Source organism: Bos javanicus, chromosome 5 (genome assembly GCF_032452875.1).
Source record: "Bos javanicus breed banteng chromosome 5, ARS-OSU_banteng_1.0, whole genome shotgun sequence".
In the NCBI taxonomy this organism is placed as follows: Eukaryota; Metazoa; Chordata; class Mammalia; order Artiodactyla; family Bovidae; genus Bos; species Bos javanicus.
The window spans coordinates 32,423,854-32,439,853 of NC_083872.1; the positions used below are offsets into that span (position 1 = coordinate 32,423,854).

General features: G+C 45.9%; 1 protein-coding gene across 2 annotated transcripts; it reads left to right on the plus strand.

The window, feature by feature from the left end:
- Positions 1 to 580: 580 nt before the first annotated feature.
- Positions 581 to 13,261, plus strand: ZNF641 (zinc finger protein 641). 2 transcript variants are annotated; one of them, XM_061416304.1, is made up of 6 exons: positions 581 to 660; positions 3,297 to 3,505; positions 4,106 to 4,197; positions 5,911 to 6,040; positions 6,662 to 6,775; positions 7,620 to 13,261. In XM_061416304.1, exons 2-6 carry the CDS (start codon positions 3,322 to 3,324, stop codon positions 8,372 to 8,374), a joined length of 1,275 nt encoding a protein of 424 aa, XP_061272288.1. In that variant the 5' UTR covers positions 581 to 660; positions 3,297 to 3,321; the 3' UTR covers positions 8,375 to 13,261. The 2 variants fall into 2 exon arrangements, with proteins under 2 accessions (XP_061272288.1, XP_061272289.1); XM_061416305.1 differs by lacking the exon at positions 3,297 to 3,505 and having other exon boundaries at positions 587 to 660.
- Positions 13,262 to 16,000: the final 2,739 nt, after the last annotated feature.

Below are 16,000 nucleotides of genomic sequence, written 5' to 3' on the forward strand. Positions count from 1 at the left end.
CTGTGGCTGGTGGCTTTCGCAAACTGGACAATACAGCCGCAAGGCCTACTTGAGACACACGTCTTGGGTGAAGTCAACCTCGTTCAGAATTAGTGACTCTTCCTCAGCGCTCTCTCAGCCCCTTATCATCATCGTCATTTTCTTGAAACCTAGAAGGTGAGCTCCTTGAAGAATTCAGACCGTTGTCTCTAGAAATCAGCCTCATAGCGATTGCCGGTGTATAATCAGCGGTTGTTATAATGTCAAAGTAATTAACGAACCCAAGCGCAAAGGACCCGGCGGGGGGCCGAGTGGCCGGGAGGGAAGATGACCAGTCAGGGAGAGGGCGGGGCTGAGCAACCACCTTCAGCCGGGATCCGCGCGCTCGGGCCAGCGACGCCCCGGGGTGGCGGGCGCTGAAGTGCGGGGCTGGGCCGGCCGGGGGTCGCCAGAGCCGCAGCCCGTCCCCTGCACCGGCCCCTCCCCTCTTAGCGCCGCCGCGGCCGCCGAGCCCCGGAAGCGGGCGGGGATTTCCTGTGCCCGCCCCACCCGCACCAGTCGGGCCGCCGTCTCCGCCTGTCGCTGGCTCCGCGGACGCCGGCTCCGACGAAGCGAGGGCGGAGGGGAGGGGCAGCCGGCGCCCGGGAGGGAGACACCGGGCTGCAGGCCAAGCCGACCCGGGTGAGTTGGGACCGGGCCGACGGGAGTCACCGCTGGAGGGAGGGACACCTGGCTTCCCCTGGCGGCGAGTGGGGCCGGTCACCCGTGGGGGCGGGGAGGAGGGTCGACGCGGCCTCTGGGTCGCTTGCCATTCCCAGGTTCGGCTTCGCTGACATTCTGTGCCCGCCCCTCTCCTGTCTCTTCGTCCCCAGCGTCGTCGCTGTCAGGCCCCGCGGGTTCCCGCCGCTGTCACCGCGCGCAGGTTTCCCCGTGGCTCCTTTTTCTTCACTTGCTCCTGTCCCAGTTCACGGGCAACCTGTTTTCTGACCTCACTTCCCCTGCTCCAGCTCTGCCTCTCTCTCGAGTTCTCTGAAACCTGACCCTCTCCCGGGGCACGGAGACGAAGAGGGATGAAGCAACCCAACTCTGGAGTGGGCACCCGTCCCGCCCACACCCTGCCCGGGAACGGGGCCAGGCTTCTCTGACAGCGACTGTCCCTATGCCCTTGGGCTACTACTAATTTCAGTAGCGTGGCCCTTTCTCTGTCCAACAGCACTCGCTGCAGAAACCAACTTCTGCAGGTGCCATGCCCCCCTAAGATATGTGAAGCAAAAGGGGAAACGAAACTTCTAGAACCCTGACTCCAGTAGGCCTGAGGTACATCCTGGAACCAGGAAAATCCAGGTTAGGGCTGATACCTTAACTGCCCAGGTGCTGGCTCCGACAGCATGCACATCTTAGCAAAGGCAATCTGAGGACAAGTACTCGCCCCCTCCTTTGCTGAGATTTCTTCCACAGGTTTTCTGTCATTGGTCTGGAGAGTCTCACATCTGGCCTGAGAAAGAGGCTTCCTATCAAGGGACTCTGCTGCTAGGGAGATGGAGAAATGGATCTCAGACAGGTGTCCAGATATTTACCTAGAGGTAAAGCCCTGAGGGAGGACTTTCCAAGGAAGCTAGTGGATGAGGAAGACCTTTGGTAAAGAGGGTGAATCCATGCTTTACATATTAGAAGTGACGAGAACACAGGGGCTGGAATTCAGAGGAGAAATCTAAAATGGAACTCCCCCTTTATTGCTTTATTGGGAATTTTCCTTTCTCATGAGAAGTCTCTGAAAAGGAAACCTCCTAAGCTGGGAATCAGTCCAGAATATTCCCAAGAGGCCCTGAGACATCTTTGGACATCTGAGATGAAAGGGGAATTTGTTCCCTTGCTGTTCATTGAGCTTAGGGTTCTCATTTACCTCTTTTGTCAAAGACAGATAGGCAAGAAAATAAACAACTTGACATTTGTCATTATCTGTTCCAGGCTTCTGGGTTCTTGCAAATGTCATTAGATGAATGTGAGTGAGCCAGAACAGTTACAGAGGTTCTGACCTGTTTTTGGAACACTTTGACTGGCTCTGATTGCTTGGGCATTGAATAAGAATCACAAAAATATGATGTTGCCAAGCAAAAAGTGACTCTGCACAGTCTTATAGGCTTTCTCTGCTGTAAGGCAGGGAGACTGCTATCACAACACAAACTGTCGTGCTCCGAAGAGGTCCAGAGCAAAGAGCCTTCAACTCTGTGCACTGCAGGATTATTAAGAATTTTTAAATCTTACCTAAATCTATTCTCTTGCAATCAAGAGAAGAGATCTACATAGAGAAAGAAAACATCTCTCTTTTTATTCATTGGCAGCATCATTCATGAGCCTTCTTCCCAAGGCAAGAGAAGACTAGGTCCATTGTTTTGAACTTTTCCCTAATGGACATATTTCCCATCCCTTTGTTAACTTTTGTTTCTTGTGATGGAATACACTGTGGCTTCACCATATCCTTCTTTAAAATTGAATGTTTTTATAATTAGATCTGACTGGTTCTATCATGTGTCTCAGGTTCTTTGCTGTGTCTTAAATCACAGGGCTGTTATTCACCCCAGGGTCATGTTAGCAACACCTGTTTCCCCTTTTTCTACCTATATGAAATTCTTTCTGTTCTTTTTTTTTTTTTTTTTTCTTTAGACATAGCTCCTCACTGACAACAGTTTCTCTTATCTGTTAGGGTTGCTTTAGAATCTTACATCTGCTTTCCAAGTTATTGATCTGTCCACCATATTTACTACCAGTTCTGATTTTCAACAACAGAATGATAGGTTGTAAGTCTCTTAGTTGAGGCTTGTTCTAAGACACCATTTGGTTCAGCCTTATGAGAAATACACCATTTGACTAGGATTAATACCTATAGTAATCATTTCATTCTAAACTGATGAGAATGGAGTTTGTGGCAGAAAATCTTATGTGGGATTACCTCCGTTTTTGTTGAATGCAAATCTGTTTGCATTCCCTCCTGCATATTTCCAGATTGCTTATTTTCAGTGGTTGAGATTCCCAGATTAAGTATTTTCCATGGTTGAAATTAATTGATAGCTTTTGAATTTCCAGGATTTTTTTAAATGAAGTTCTGCCAACCATGAGGTCCCCAAAATAACCATTAGTGACTTTACTATATAGCACTTGCTCATTTCTGGCTCAGGTTCAGTTGATTGGAACACATAAAACTTATCTTCCATCAAGCTCTTCCTATCCAGTTTCATCTTTTATCCCTGGACTGTTCTCCCTTAGGATTATCACCCCTTTTCATTGTCATGGGCATAACTGATATGAATTTGTTCCAGGTCACAATTTGGGTTTGCAGCAAAAATGCTTTCAGAACAGACAGCAGCCCTGGGGACAGGATGGGAGTCAATGAATGTCCAGGTGGATAGAGCAGAGCCCCAGGTGGAAAGGGGAAGCCAGGAAGAGGGGCCATGGAGAACAGCTCCAGGGCCATTGGAGCACCTATGCTGTGACCTTGAAGAGGAGCCACAGTCCCTTCAGGAGAAGGGTGAGAGCCCATAGGGTGTGTGTGGGAAGCACAATGCAGAGAATAATCTTCTAATCTCTATTGAAAAAGTAGAATTAAAAATCTCCCAATGGCCATGGACTGAGTGAACAGCACAGTTAGTACCAGGACTAGGCCACAGAAATAGAAAAAACTTACAGGCCCTAGTCAGAAAAATATAAGAAGCATCTGGATTCTGCAAACCATGTAACTGGGTTTCTCCCATTTCTTACATAATCACTCCCTCCACCTGTTACACGGTTAGTGGTAACAAATATGGGAGACAAAGGAAGTGACAGAAACACTGACTGCCACTGGAAAACACACCCAGTAAAATTACATTTGAATAATATAAATTCAAACCACAGCTAGTTTAATAGAAATGAATGACATAAATGCTCTACTAAAAACCACTCAGTACCCTTTCAGAACATTTGAGGGAAGGTCTCTTCTACTACAGTACATTTATGCATTTGAGTCTTACCAGTGGACATAGATATAGGGGAAAAATACGACGCTTAAGCCTCACTAAAATAGGTCCCAGGCTGTAACTGGAAAAAGATGGATGCTCCATCTCTAATGGTTCCTCTCTCCCCTCACCAGCTCAGTCCACTCCCTGGGTTCCTGCCATTCCCCAAGAAGGGAGCACTGGAGACTGGGAGATGGCAGCTGCACTTCTTGCGGCGGGATCACAGGTGGGCTATGTTCTTCTCTTGGCCTCTCTCAAGGTCTCATCACTGCTGCCTTTCTGTAGCCTTTGTGTCATTCCATCGGGCTTCCCTGGTGGCTCAGATGGTGAAGAATCATCCTGCAGTGCAGGAGACCTGAGTTTGATCCCTGGGTTGGGAAGATCCCTTGGAGAAGGGAACGGCTACCCACTCCAGTATTCTGGCCTGGAAAATTCCATGGACAGAGGAGCCTGGCAGGCTACACAGTCCACGGGGTTGTAAAGAGTCAGACACGACTGAGTGACTTTTACTTCATTTCATTTAATTAATTTGTCATTTCACTTGATCACTATTGGTATTTAGTCTGATATCTTCACAGATTCTATCCCTTTCTAAGGAACTTATAACCTTTTGAAAAATGAATGGAGGCATGATGAGAAGAAGAAAATTCCTACAGATTGAGTTTGTTTTGTTTTAATAGATAGCTGTGCTAGCCACAGGGAGAATTTAAGAAAAAATCATTAATGTTTATTAAGAAATAAATCTTGGGCTTTCCTGTTTGTCCAATGCTTAGCAATCTACCTGCCAATGAAGGGGACACAGGTTTGATCCCTGGTCTGGGAAGATTCCACATGCCATGGGGCAACAAAGCCCAAGTGCCACAACTACTGAAGCCCGTGCACCCTAGAGCCCGAGCTCAATAACAAGAGAAGCCACCGCAATGAGAAGCCCATTCACTGCAACTGGGGAGTAGCCCCTGCTCACCACAACTAGAGAAAGCCCCTGCACACCAACAAAGATGCAGCACAGCCAAAAATAAATAAATTATTTTAAATTTAAAAACAGAAATCTGGAAAGATTAGGAAAAGAGGACCTGGAGGAAGCTTGGAAGAACATAAAGTAGACTGGATTAGGTGGATGATGGAGCATTTATGGACATGAATAAAAGATAGAAAGATATGAAGAGGGGCAGCACCAGAGACAGAAAACAAGTTTAGATTCAGAAGGCAAGGGGAGAGCCATGGGAAGTTAGTAATAATAGTAGTTGTAGTATCCACACTCCCAGAGTGCTTACCATGTTTGCTGCTCTTTGAGTGCTTTATGTACATTAACTCATTTAACCCTGAGAGAAACACAGTTATCCCCAGACAAGAAAATTGGACAGGAAGAGGTTAAGGCACTTGTGTAAGGTCATACTGCTAATGTAAGTGACAGAGCTAGGAGTCATTTGGCTCCAGAATCTGGGCTCCTAACTGTCAGACTCTGCTGCCTTAAAAGATAAGGACATGGCATAATAGGGGGAGGAGGCCAGAAAGAATATTTTATCCATATTGTTTTGTACAGATAGGAAAGGAAAGGTCAAGTAGAGAAAGGAGGAACTTGTACACAATTTCTGCAGTGAAGAAAGGCAGCAAGAATAGTCCAAGAAAGGCAGATGAGAAGAGACTGGGTAGACATTTGTAACTACACAGAGGGACCAATGAGTTTGTGGTGCCTCCAACTTCTCATGGTCCCAACTTGGGAATCTCCTCTACAGACATTATTGCTCACACCCTGACCATTACTTTTACCCCTTTCCTCGTCACCAAAACCATGTTTCCTGCCCAGGAACCTCTGGGCAGTTCTTTTTCTAGACCTTCTCTTGCCACCTCTCCTCTACTACCACCTTAGCCTTCTATACTGAGACCCCATTTTCCTTAAAGAACAGCTGCTGACAGATGATGCTGCATTTTGTTTCAGGGCCTGGTAACCATCAAGGATGTGTCACTGTGCTTCTCTCAGGAGGAGTGGAGGAGCCTGGACCCTTCTCAAACAGACTTCTATGGAGAATATGTCATGCAGGAAAACTGTGGGATAGTGGTCTCCCTGAGTAAGCACAACCTTCCCCAGCCACTCAATGACTGTACTCTAGGAGAGTGGAGCCATCTGCTCTCGGACTGTTGCATAGTGTCCATTTGGGGTTCTTTTCTTGGCAGGAAATCTGTCTAGGTTTCCACTAGGGAAAGAGCACTAGGGTTAATCCAAAGAGAATAGAAGTGTCACTTTTTTAAAAACAACAACAAAATGCTGTGAATTATTAGAGAACTTTAGGCAATTCTTGGTTGGGAATTGGGAGGTTCTTTAAGAGAGAAGGACACCTAAGAAGTGGAACTGAGTCGTTGGAAATTCAGAAACCATATAGGAAAGATGAGAGTGGGGGTGGGGGTGAGACAGCTGTAGTAGAGCTAATTAAGTGAAGGTAGGACCAGAAAGAACAGTTGAGCTGAAAGTATTTGAAATTTGCACAAAAGAGAACACTTGGAAAGAGAATATGATTTTCTGAAAGAAGAGGGGACTTAACAGAAATGGGAGTGGGGAGAGGGAAAGGCTTGTTGTATCTGGCCTTCTTTATCTATAGAATTCAAAGGAATAATCTAGGAAAAAGCTTTTTTCAGAAATGAAAATTACAGTTGAATAAACTGACATCTCTGTTTTTTTCTCCCACGGTCAGGATTTCCAATTCCCAAACTGGATATGCTTTCTCAACTAGAAGGAGGAGAAGAACAATGGGTCCCTGACCCCCCAGACTTAGAAGAGAGGGACATTCTGAAGGTCACATACACAGGTGATGATGTATGATAGACTCAGCCGCGACCTTCGCCCCTTTTGGAGGTTTATCATTACATGTCCCTCCAACCCCTCCTCTGCCTCAGACAGTTATAGCATTGAATGGTTTAGAGATCCTTTTCTTCAAAAGCAAGACTGTAACATAATAATTTAGAGGGCAGGCTCTAGCGCCAAACTTTGTGGATCTGAATCTAGGACCATTCCTGTGGAACCTTGGAAAAATAATTAACTTCTCTTTGGGTTCCTCATCTATAAATTATTACGAGATTTAAATATGTTACCATAGTCGAACAGTACCAAGCACATAGTAAGCACTCAATAAATGTTAGTTGTTGTTGTTCAACCTCCCACCCATTGTAGAAATGCCTTCCACAATGTCTCCAGTGTTGCTGACAAGGTGTCACCTGGCCAGTGATTTCAGACCATTCCTCACCTCTCTTCATGGTGATGGTGATTAATAGTTTTTTTTAAGTGCTAAATAAATAATAGTAAATAAATAGATAACAACAATAGCATGGACTATTTAATAGTGTCTAACATATGCAGGTACTAGTCTATCTGTCTTATAACATCTACCTTATAATTATTCCCATTTTGCAGAAGAAGACATGAAGGCCTACAGAAGTGTAGTGGGAAAACAGATTTTCTGGGTATCTGTCTCCTAAGTCTAAGCTTTAACCACTGTACCTGTTACACTGTCTTGTACAACATTAAAATCTGTTCTCTCAGCCCTTATGGGGTGAGGTTTAGACCCTAATAGGCATCACACAGCCTCATTTGTGACTAAGTCCTGGGCTCCTCGTGACTCACCTCTTGGGGTCTGTATTTTCCTTTTTCCACAGGAGACGGAAGTGAGCACGAGGGGGATACCCCTGAACTAGAAGCAGAGCCTCCCAGAATGTTATCTAGTGTGTCTCAAGATACTGTTCTCTGGAACCCAGAGCAGGATGCAAACTGGGATTCCATGCCCAGAAGCTCCAGAGGCATGCTCCTAGGCCCACCTTTTCTTCAGGAAGACAGCTTCTCAAACCTTCTGTGTAGCACAGAAATGGATTCCCTGTTAAGACCACACACGTGCCCCCAGTGTGGTAAACAGTTTGTGTGGGGCTCCCACCTGGCCAGGCACCAGCAGACACACACTGGGGAGAGGCCCTACAGCTGCCTCAAGTGTGAGAAGAGCTTTGGGAGAAGACATCACCTGATCCGACACCAGAAAACCCACCTACATGACAAGCCCAGCAGGTGCCCTGAGTGTGGCAAGAATTTCCGATGCAACTCCCATCTAGCCAGCCACCAGAGAGTGCACGCAGATGGCAAATCCTGCAAGGGCCAAGAGGTTGGAGAGAGCCCTGGGGCTAGGAAGCGGCAGCGTGCGCCACCTGTGCCAAAGTGCCACGTGTGCACTGAGTGTGGGAAGAGCTTTGGCCGACGGCACCACCTGGTGAGACACTGGCTGACACACACCGGGGAGAAGCCCTTCCAGTGCCCACGCTGTGAGAAGAGCTTCGGCCGCAAACATCACCTGGACAGGCACCTGCTGACCCACCAGGGACAGAGTCCCCGGAGCAGCTGGGACAGAGGGACATCTGTCTTTTGAAATCTATTTCTGCTGCAGCTGTAGTCACATCTGTCAGCCGGTGCTACCAGGAATCTCTGCCAGAGCTGCCCCCTCTCCTGTACCCCTGTGGTCAGAATCATGAGTCCTGGCCCCATCCCTAGAGAGATGCAGTTCCAGCATTAGCCAGAGCCTTTCTCCCCAGTTCTGTGAGATGCCACACAAAGTAGAGTTCTTTGGGCAAAACTTTTGGGAAATGCTGCTTACTGGGTGGGCTGATATTCAGCCTGATCCCGTTCTCCAGGGTACAGTGGTACCAGCAGTTTGTGGCTAAGGCCCATTCTGATTGGTGGAAGCCTGTGCCATACCAGTTGTTAAATATTTTGAGTATCATGCTTCTGTAACATAAATATTCTGTTTATATATATAGAGAGAGAGAGAACACACATACTAGCTTATTAAAGGCTCGAAAATTTATGCATTAGAGCAAATGGTTAAGCCTTTCTTACTGCAGTATTTCCTAAATTTATTTGACCTCAGTATCCTTTTTGTCTTGCATCTCACAGAACTGGTGACTCCTTGAACCACACTGGTGAACACTGGGTTACAGAGTAATAAGGAAACAGGAGACAGAGAGTGATCAGGCACCCAGAGCCCCCTTTTTTATCCAAATGAAAGCTGAGGGGCAGACCTCATTCCTGTGTGGGCCCATCACCCCTACTCCAATCATCTGAATATACATCCACACCTCTCACCCCACCTGCTGAAAACAAACAGTAACCTTCTCACCCCCTGTTCCTGCTCCCTTCACCCTGCATATACATATATCTAGCTGAGAGATCACGCTACAGTGTTAAGAGATGGACCTTATACCCCCAGGTAACCCAGGCCCACACAGAAGAAAAATACTTCATTCCCTTGAACAGACCCCTCTCCTCTTTACAGTGTCTTTATGTGTCTGTGTATCTGTGTGCAGGGTCTTTGAAGAGAGCATGCCAAGTGCAAACTGTATAAGCTAGATTTTCTAGGGGCTGTGTTCTGGGGATGAGGGTAGTGGGGATTGTATGGGGTTTTTGGTTTGTTTTGTTTCAAGATAATAAGCAAGCTGAGAGATTAAGGGAGCCCTAGTAGAAAGGTTTAAGTTTTGGGGGTTGAGGTATACAGCCTTCCCCAGGATCACTGAGATCAAGACAACTTGGATATGTAAGTCTAGGTCTGAATCTCTGGGCCACAGATTCTTTTTGCCTAAGTGGAGAGAGAGACATCCTCTGTGAGGTGAGCTATGTCTTATTAATTTCAAGTCAGGTGCATATAGCAGCTGTGTGCTGAGTGGGTTTTGGGGTCTTGTTTTAAGTGCTGAGAAGTTACAGCAGGAGTCACGGTGCTTGCAGATTGTTGTCGTCACTCTTGTTTGACGTTGATTGCCTCATCAAGGGCAGAGTTATTCTTGTGATCTCATTCCCCTAAATAGAACTTTAGGGAAATGGCTGTGGCTTAGCTATTTGGCTGATGCAGGTAATAAGCTTTCTGGTTGGTTCTCCTCCCAGTTCTGGGAAAATGCACTGACTCTTAACTTGTATAAGTATTCTAACATTGTTCAATGCATTGGTCATTGTTTCTCTTTATTGATAATGTGTTAATACCAGTCTTATAATTTAAAAATTACCTTGTATGTAAGAGCACCTTGTAGGTAGGGAGGGAGAAGAGCGAAGAAGATGGAAGTGGGATATTTTCTCTTTAATGCTTAGATTCTGGTTTTTCCTTAACACACTTGTTTCTCAACCACAGTTGGTGGAATTAACCAGAGAGACGAGGAAGTGAGCTGCAACAATCTAGTTTAATGGCTTTTACACTTGCTTAGGAAAAACTGACTGAATCATAGCTTCTTAACAGTGGATATAACTTGAGCAATCCAGCCCCTACCTCCCTTCTGCTCAGGGAAGCCTTCCCATTTTGCCTAGAATGCACTTCTCTTGCTTATGTTCCTATGAATAGAGCAAAATGGCCAGCTATTTGTAAGGCATCCTTGTCCCAGGTCCTCTGAGACAGGAGCATTTTAGGATCAGTATTAGGAGACACCCCAGGGCGTAGGAAAATACTGGATTCCATTGGCAAAACTGAATGATGCCATTTCTTTTACCTTCCACTATACCTCATACATTAACACAATCAGCCCTATGTGAGCATTGTCCAGAACCTGTTTTGGATCACAGACCCTTTTGAGAATCTGATAAAAAACAGAAACTCACTTTTGAGAAGAAAAGACAGTAGTAGTTCACACACATTCAGCAGGGTCACAGCCCATCCATGGAATCACTAAATGGGGGTCAAAGAGAAGGAGTTACCCTGATCCAATATGGTCATTCTATATTTGTGTCAAGAATTACATGGCAAGGATCTCTAAACATTTTAAGGACTAAGATACCAGAGGCAGTAGGATATCAGGAGAGTGTTCAGTCTTTAATGATTTGAAGGGTATTGCTTACACTCTGTGCTTTCTTAAAAATTTATATGACTTGGTGACAAATCGAGTTTCTCACAAACCTTGTTCTAAAGACTTGTATGAGGTGACCCTCCATACCATTGGATCACACCTCTTAAAAACCAGGTGTTAACCTCCAGCCTTTGATCTCTTGTAATTTTAAGGAGGGAAAATGAAGCCCCCAAAGTGTAGGTGCACTCAGCACCCAACTGAAAGGCATCGTGGAGTCTAAGGGCATTTGGCAGAAGGGGCATCCCTTGGGTCATTTCTACTGTACCACTGTCTTCTCTACCTCTGTCCAACACCACTTCCCTTGGACAAAAAATAAAATAAGCAACAGCCACCAGCTGGGTAAAGAGATCTGAGTGATTTTTCCCTCAGGGAAAACTCCCATCTTCCTCCCAACTCCCTCTGCCACATGTCTACCCTACCCTATCCCCTTTAAATAAAAAAATGTCTCCATGTTCTCTCTGGACAAAATGTAAAATAGGGAAGTCTATCTTTAGTAACCTGTCACCTTTTTCCCTCTGTGTGGTGCCTCTACCCTATTCAGAGCCCAAGTATCCCTGCCTTTCCACCCCATTAGGGTATCTCTGCAAAGAATCCCTTGCAATGAAGACTATAGCCAAAGGGTTGACTTTCCCAGAGCTATCTACATTTTAAGCTGTAGCTCTGATAGCGACTTAGCAGCAGCAGCAGCAGCTGATAGTGGAAGAAGGAAAAGTTTTCTTGTTAAAATGATGTTATGCATTCAGGGAGCAAAGAGGTGATAATTTGGGATAAAATCCTCACCTTTCCAGCACTCCCACAATCAAATCACTATTTCTTGTTTCCATCAAGGGCAAAGTGAGCCCTGACTCAGAACCAGAGGTTCCAGAGAACAAGTTCTTTCCAGGTCTGTTCAGTTGAGTGCTCTGGATGAGGGTGAGCAGGGCTGGGCAACAACAGAGAGTGAAATCTATTCCCTTGGATCCCTTAGAGATTCTGAGATGGCAAAATTTATGGGTCTCAAATGAATCTTTGGACCAGCAACATCAACATCACCTAGAAGAAGTTATCTTAGAAATGTAAATTTTCACCCTGGACAAACTGATTCAGACACTGGGGATGGAATCCAGCAATTGGTCTTTAACCTGCCTCTCAGGGTATTTGATGTGGACCCAAGTCAGGACGGAACAAATGGAACCAATGGCTAGGAGATCCAGATTCCATTTTAACCAGTGGTTCCTCACCCTCTTCAAATAGCTGCTGCTGCTGCTGCTAAGTCACTTCAGTCGTGTCCGACTCTGTGCGACCCCATAGACAGCAACCCACCAGGCTCCCCTGTCCCTGGGATTCTCCAGGCAAGAACACTGGAGTGGGTTGCCATTTCCTTCTCTAATGCAGGAAAGTGAAAAGTGAGAGTGAAATCATTCAGTCGTGTCTGACTCTTAGCGACCTCATGGACTGCAGCCTACCAGGCTCCTCCATCCATGGGATTTTCCAGGCAAGAGTACTGGAGTGGGTTGCCATTGCCTTCTCCATTTTCAAATAGGGAGAGATGGAATCTTAACACCCGTGTTCTTAGATTTATTTTCTGCAAACTCCTAGGATAGTTGTTCCTCAGTTCAATTCCTCTTGAGTCCCAAGGTATCCCACTAACCTTAAGTCAGAAAAAGAACTGGGTTAGTCACCAATTTCAGAAATTGTGGTGGGGTAGCTACTAAGCTTCTGTAATTGGTTGAGGCTGGAGCTTCTAAAACGGGTACTGAGGTTTCATTGTTCTAGAAATCTAAAAAGACAAAAAGGAGCAGACATCTCAAAGATGGTAAATCCAACATAAAAATGGACACCCAAAGAAGTGGTCCTCCTTATCTGGTCTTTTTCAGGCCTAATATGAGTTTCCCTGGAGGCAAAGGGGTGGGCATTTACTCAGCACAGAGGCAGAGTAAGGCCATTTGTCTCAAGCCCTTAAGGACCCAAGTATTCTTACCTCACAGTTGCACTGAAGACCAATAAGGTGCCATGCAAAGGATTTCTCACGATGATTTGGCCAACCCTGTGGGCAAGGGCAGCAGAAGGATCAGAGAGACCCCCAGGACATAGGAGGAGACCAGGCTCATTTAGTAAGATATGACATGAAATCTGAACCTAGAGTGTTTACTAGGTAGAGGTTGTAACTAATTAAGCCACAGTGCCTATATAAAAAATGCATTTTTCTGCTTCGAAGATTCTGTCTTGGCCCTGATACCTCCTTCACCCTCTGTCCTAGACATACCCATGAGGATCCTTGCAAACCTGCTACCTCTTTGGGGCTCTGGAAGGTCAAAAGGTTAGCATGAACCCCAGTCTCTTTGGAAATGATCAGCTCCTCTCTCCTAAGGCACAGAAACTCTAGGCCTCAAGCTCTGCCTCTCTCCTGTCACTGCCTCCGTCTGTCCAATAAACAGCTTTTCTTCCACTCTTCACTCCCACTTCTCTTTTTCAATTTGGTTTGGTTCTCTCTTTTGTTTTTCCTGGGGAATGCCACACCTTCCCAAGGGCGTTTGTTTTTCCCAATTCCTACCCTTCCATTGTAGTTTCTCTCTTCCAGTTTCTAGCCAGTTCCATTCTATTGTGAGCCTACTTGCTACCTGTACCTCTGCCTATTGTCCAATTTCTTTTCTGTCATCTTCAAGCCTATTAAGAAGGGTCCTTTCTTCCCTGAGATTCTTGGCTTGGCTGTAGCAGCTCAGCCACCATCACCCTATTCTACGCCTCTCTCTTGTACATACCTTCCCACATCTGGACGAGGCCAAGGTTGCCTGTACTGCCAAACCCAGGCCCCTTACACCCTCCCTACAGACTCTTCTTCCCTTGATGCAGTCTCCAAAACTCAGTCCCCTCCTGTCCTTTTTGGCTCCTGAGAATAAGCTTCAATTCTACAAGCCATTTTTTGTGTGCTTACTATGTGCCAGGTGTGGGCTGTCCCAAGCCTGGAGGACTGAGTACGGCCATGGTCCCTACACTCAGCATCTTTCTCAGCTGACCCCTCCCTTGCCAGCACTTTGCTGCCATACCTCAGAACACCATGCATCAGGCAGCCTCAGGGCTGTATACCCACTGGCCATCCAGCCTAACTACCTAATGCCTTCCAGATTTCTAGCTATTGTCTGACTTAGTTCCCTCTGATGGACAGTGAACTTCCCATGGATCATCCAACCAGGGACCTTCATCTCTATCTATAGAGATCTATAATCTACTCTTCATGGTCCTTGTCAGTTGAATAGAGGATGTAATAGCTGTGTCTCTGACTTCCTCTCTCCATCCTCTCCTCTCCCCTCCATTCTCAGCTCTTCTTTCCTGATACAACAAAGTGGGGAACACCAGACAGCTCTAGGGGGAGTCACACAGCCATGCAGGAGCCCCCTTGCTTCCCTTCCTGAAACAAACACCTTAAGGTACCCATGTTAGGTCTTCCCACCTTCCTCCTAGTGCCTTGGCTCCCAGATGTCACTTCCATCATCTGGGGATGCAACACATTCTGGAGACTGAGGGAGCAGAGTGCTGAGGAGGCCAGGCCAAGGGTCAGGGAACAAGGGCCTTGCACACAAACATAAGGAGGCATTCCATCTCAGGGTTGATTAAGTGCTGACCCACTTTCAGGAGACCCTTAGAGTGCTGAGCCTAAGTCTGGAACCTGAGGTGGTGATTGAATTGACCTCCCAGACAAATTCACAAGTACTGGAAGTTTGGGGGGACCCAGAAGAAACCAGCACAGTTGAGTCCACCAGATACATTCACCGTTGATGGTGAAGAGGATGGGCATCTGCTAGAGGGTATCAAGAGGACAGGATGAGAAACAACATGGGGGAAAATGGAAAGCTGGCCTAGGGGAAACCACCCAGCCCGTGACCCACTGACGTGGCCTTTTACCCATGGAGCTTCACTGGGATGGGGGCAGGAAACCATTCTGCAGGCACTGGGTACACCCCAAAGGCTTTGCTCTTCTCCATGGAAGTTGCCTTCAAGAGCTTCAGTCCTACTGCTTAGGGGTGATGTGTCTCTGTAGCTTTCTGAACACCAGCCAGGCTGTTTGCCAACCTGCCTTGTGCTCCATGTGTTTCCTTATTTTTTTGCATTCACTCCTAATTCCCACCCACCCCCCCCCACCCCCCCGTCACTTGGAATAAAGCTTTTGACATGTCTAGCCTCTCCCCTAACCAAAACGTGGAAGAGGGAAAGAACTGACAAGAGGAGGAGGAGAAACACAACTGTGATTGTTCATCGATGGGCCTGTCCTCTCCACCAACTCCAGTGGACTACTGACATCCTGACTTCCTTCTTACCATATCGATGTCTTTCCTAGCATTGACAGGACTCATGCTAACACCCCCTCAGCCAGTCTTCAGTCCCTCTCTTCCAAATCCTCTGGCTTTCTTTGAGCCCCTTTCAGCATGGTGTCCCTCTATCAATTCCCCAAATGGCCTATCTTCCTATCCTTACTGGGCACTTAGGTTTTGGCTGAATCTGCAGTCCAACCAGACAGCCTTGCTGTCTATCTCCAGAGGAAAAGGAAGAACAGGAGAAATCTATTGTTTTGAGACCACTAACAAATGGAAATAGTTTCATGATCAGAAAACAACCCCCCCCACACACACACACACCATGTGTTGAACATCTTTCCCTACAAGAAATCGCTAAATTATTAAAATACTCAAGTGTATAAATGAATTCTAAACTTCTGACCTTTCCCTACATTAACTCTTGTAGAGGCCTTACTCAACTACAACTATAGTGAAGAGAGCACTGAATTTGCAGTTAAAAGTCAATTTCTAATTGTACATTTTCTAACATTAGATTTTTCACTTAAAATCTAAGAGACTGTCATGAAGTAAAATGAAACAATGCATCCAAAACTATAAACCACTGTATAAGTGAAAAGGCTATAATTGACAATTATGTGGAAATTTCTACCTTATCTTTGAACAAGTTACAATTTATATGATTCTGAAAACAAATACAAGAAAAGATATGGTAGAGAGTTTTATTTCTATGTGTTTTCTACAGTTCCCATTACATTCCCCTCACAACAGAAACAGGATTTTGTGTATCCTTCCAGTTTCTTTATACAGTTGCAAAGAGACACATTTTCCTTCACTTTACACAAAAGGTAGTTTGGTATACTCAGTGTCCTGAATTTTTTTTACTTCATCTATATTGGGGAG

Bases quoted from the DNA above. Each gene is read 5' to 3' on its own strand.
- ZNF641 (XM_061416304.1), top strand. From the start codon at position 3,322: ATGCTTTCAGAACAGACAGCAGCCCTGGGGACAGGATGGGAGTCAATG. The intron at 6,041-6,661 runs GTAAGCACAACC...TCCCACGGTCAG, and splicing joins TGGGATAGTGGTCTCCCTGA to GATTTCCAATTCCCAAACTG. The intron at 6,776-7,619 runs GTGATGATGTAT...CTTTTTCCACAG, and splicing joins TCTGAAGGTCACATACACAG to GAGACGGAAGTGAGCACGAG.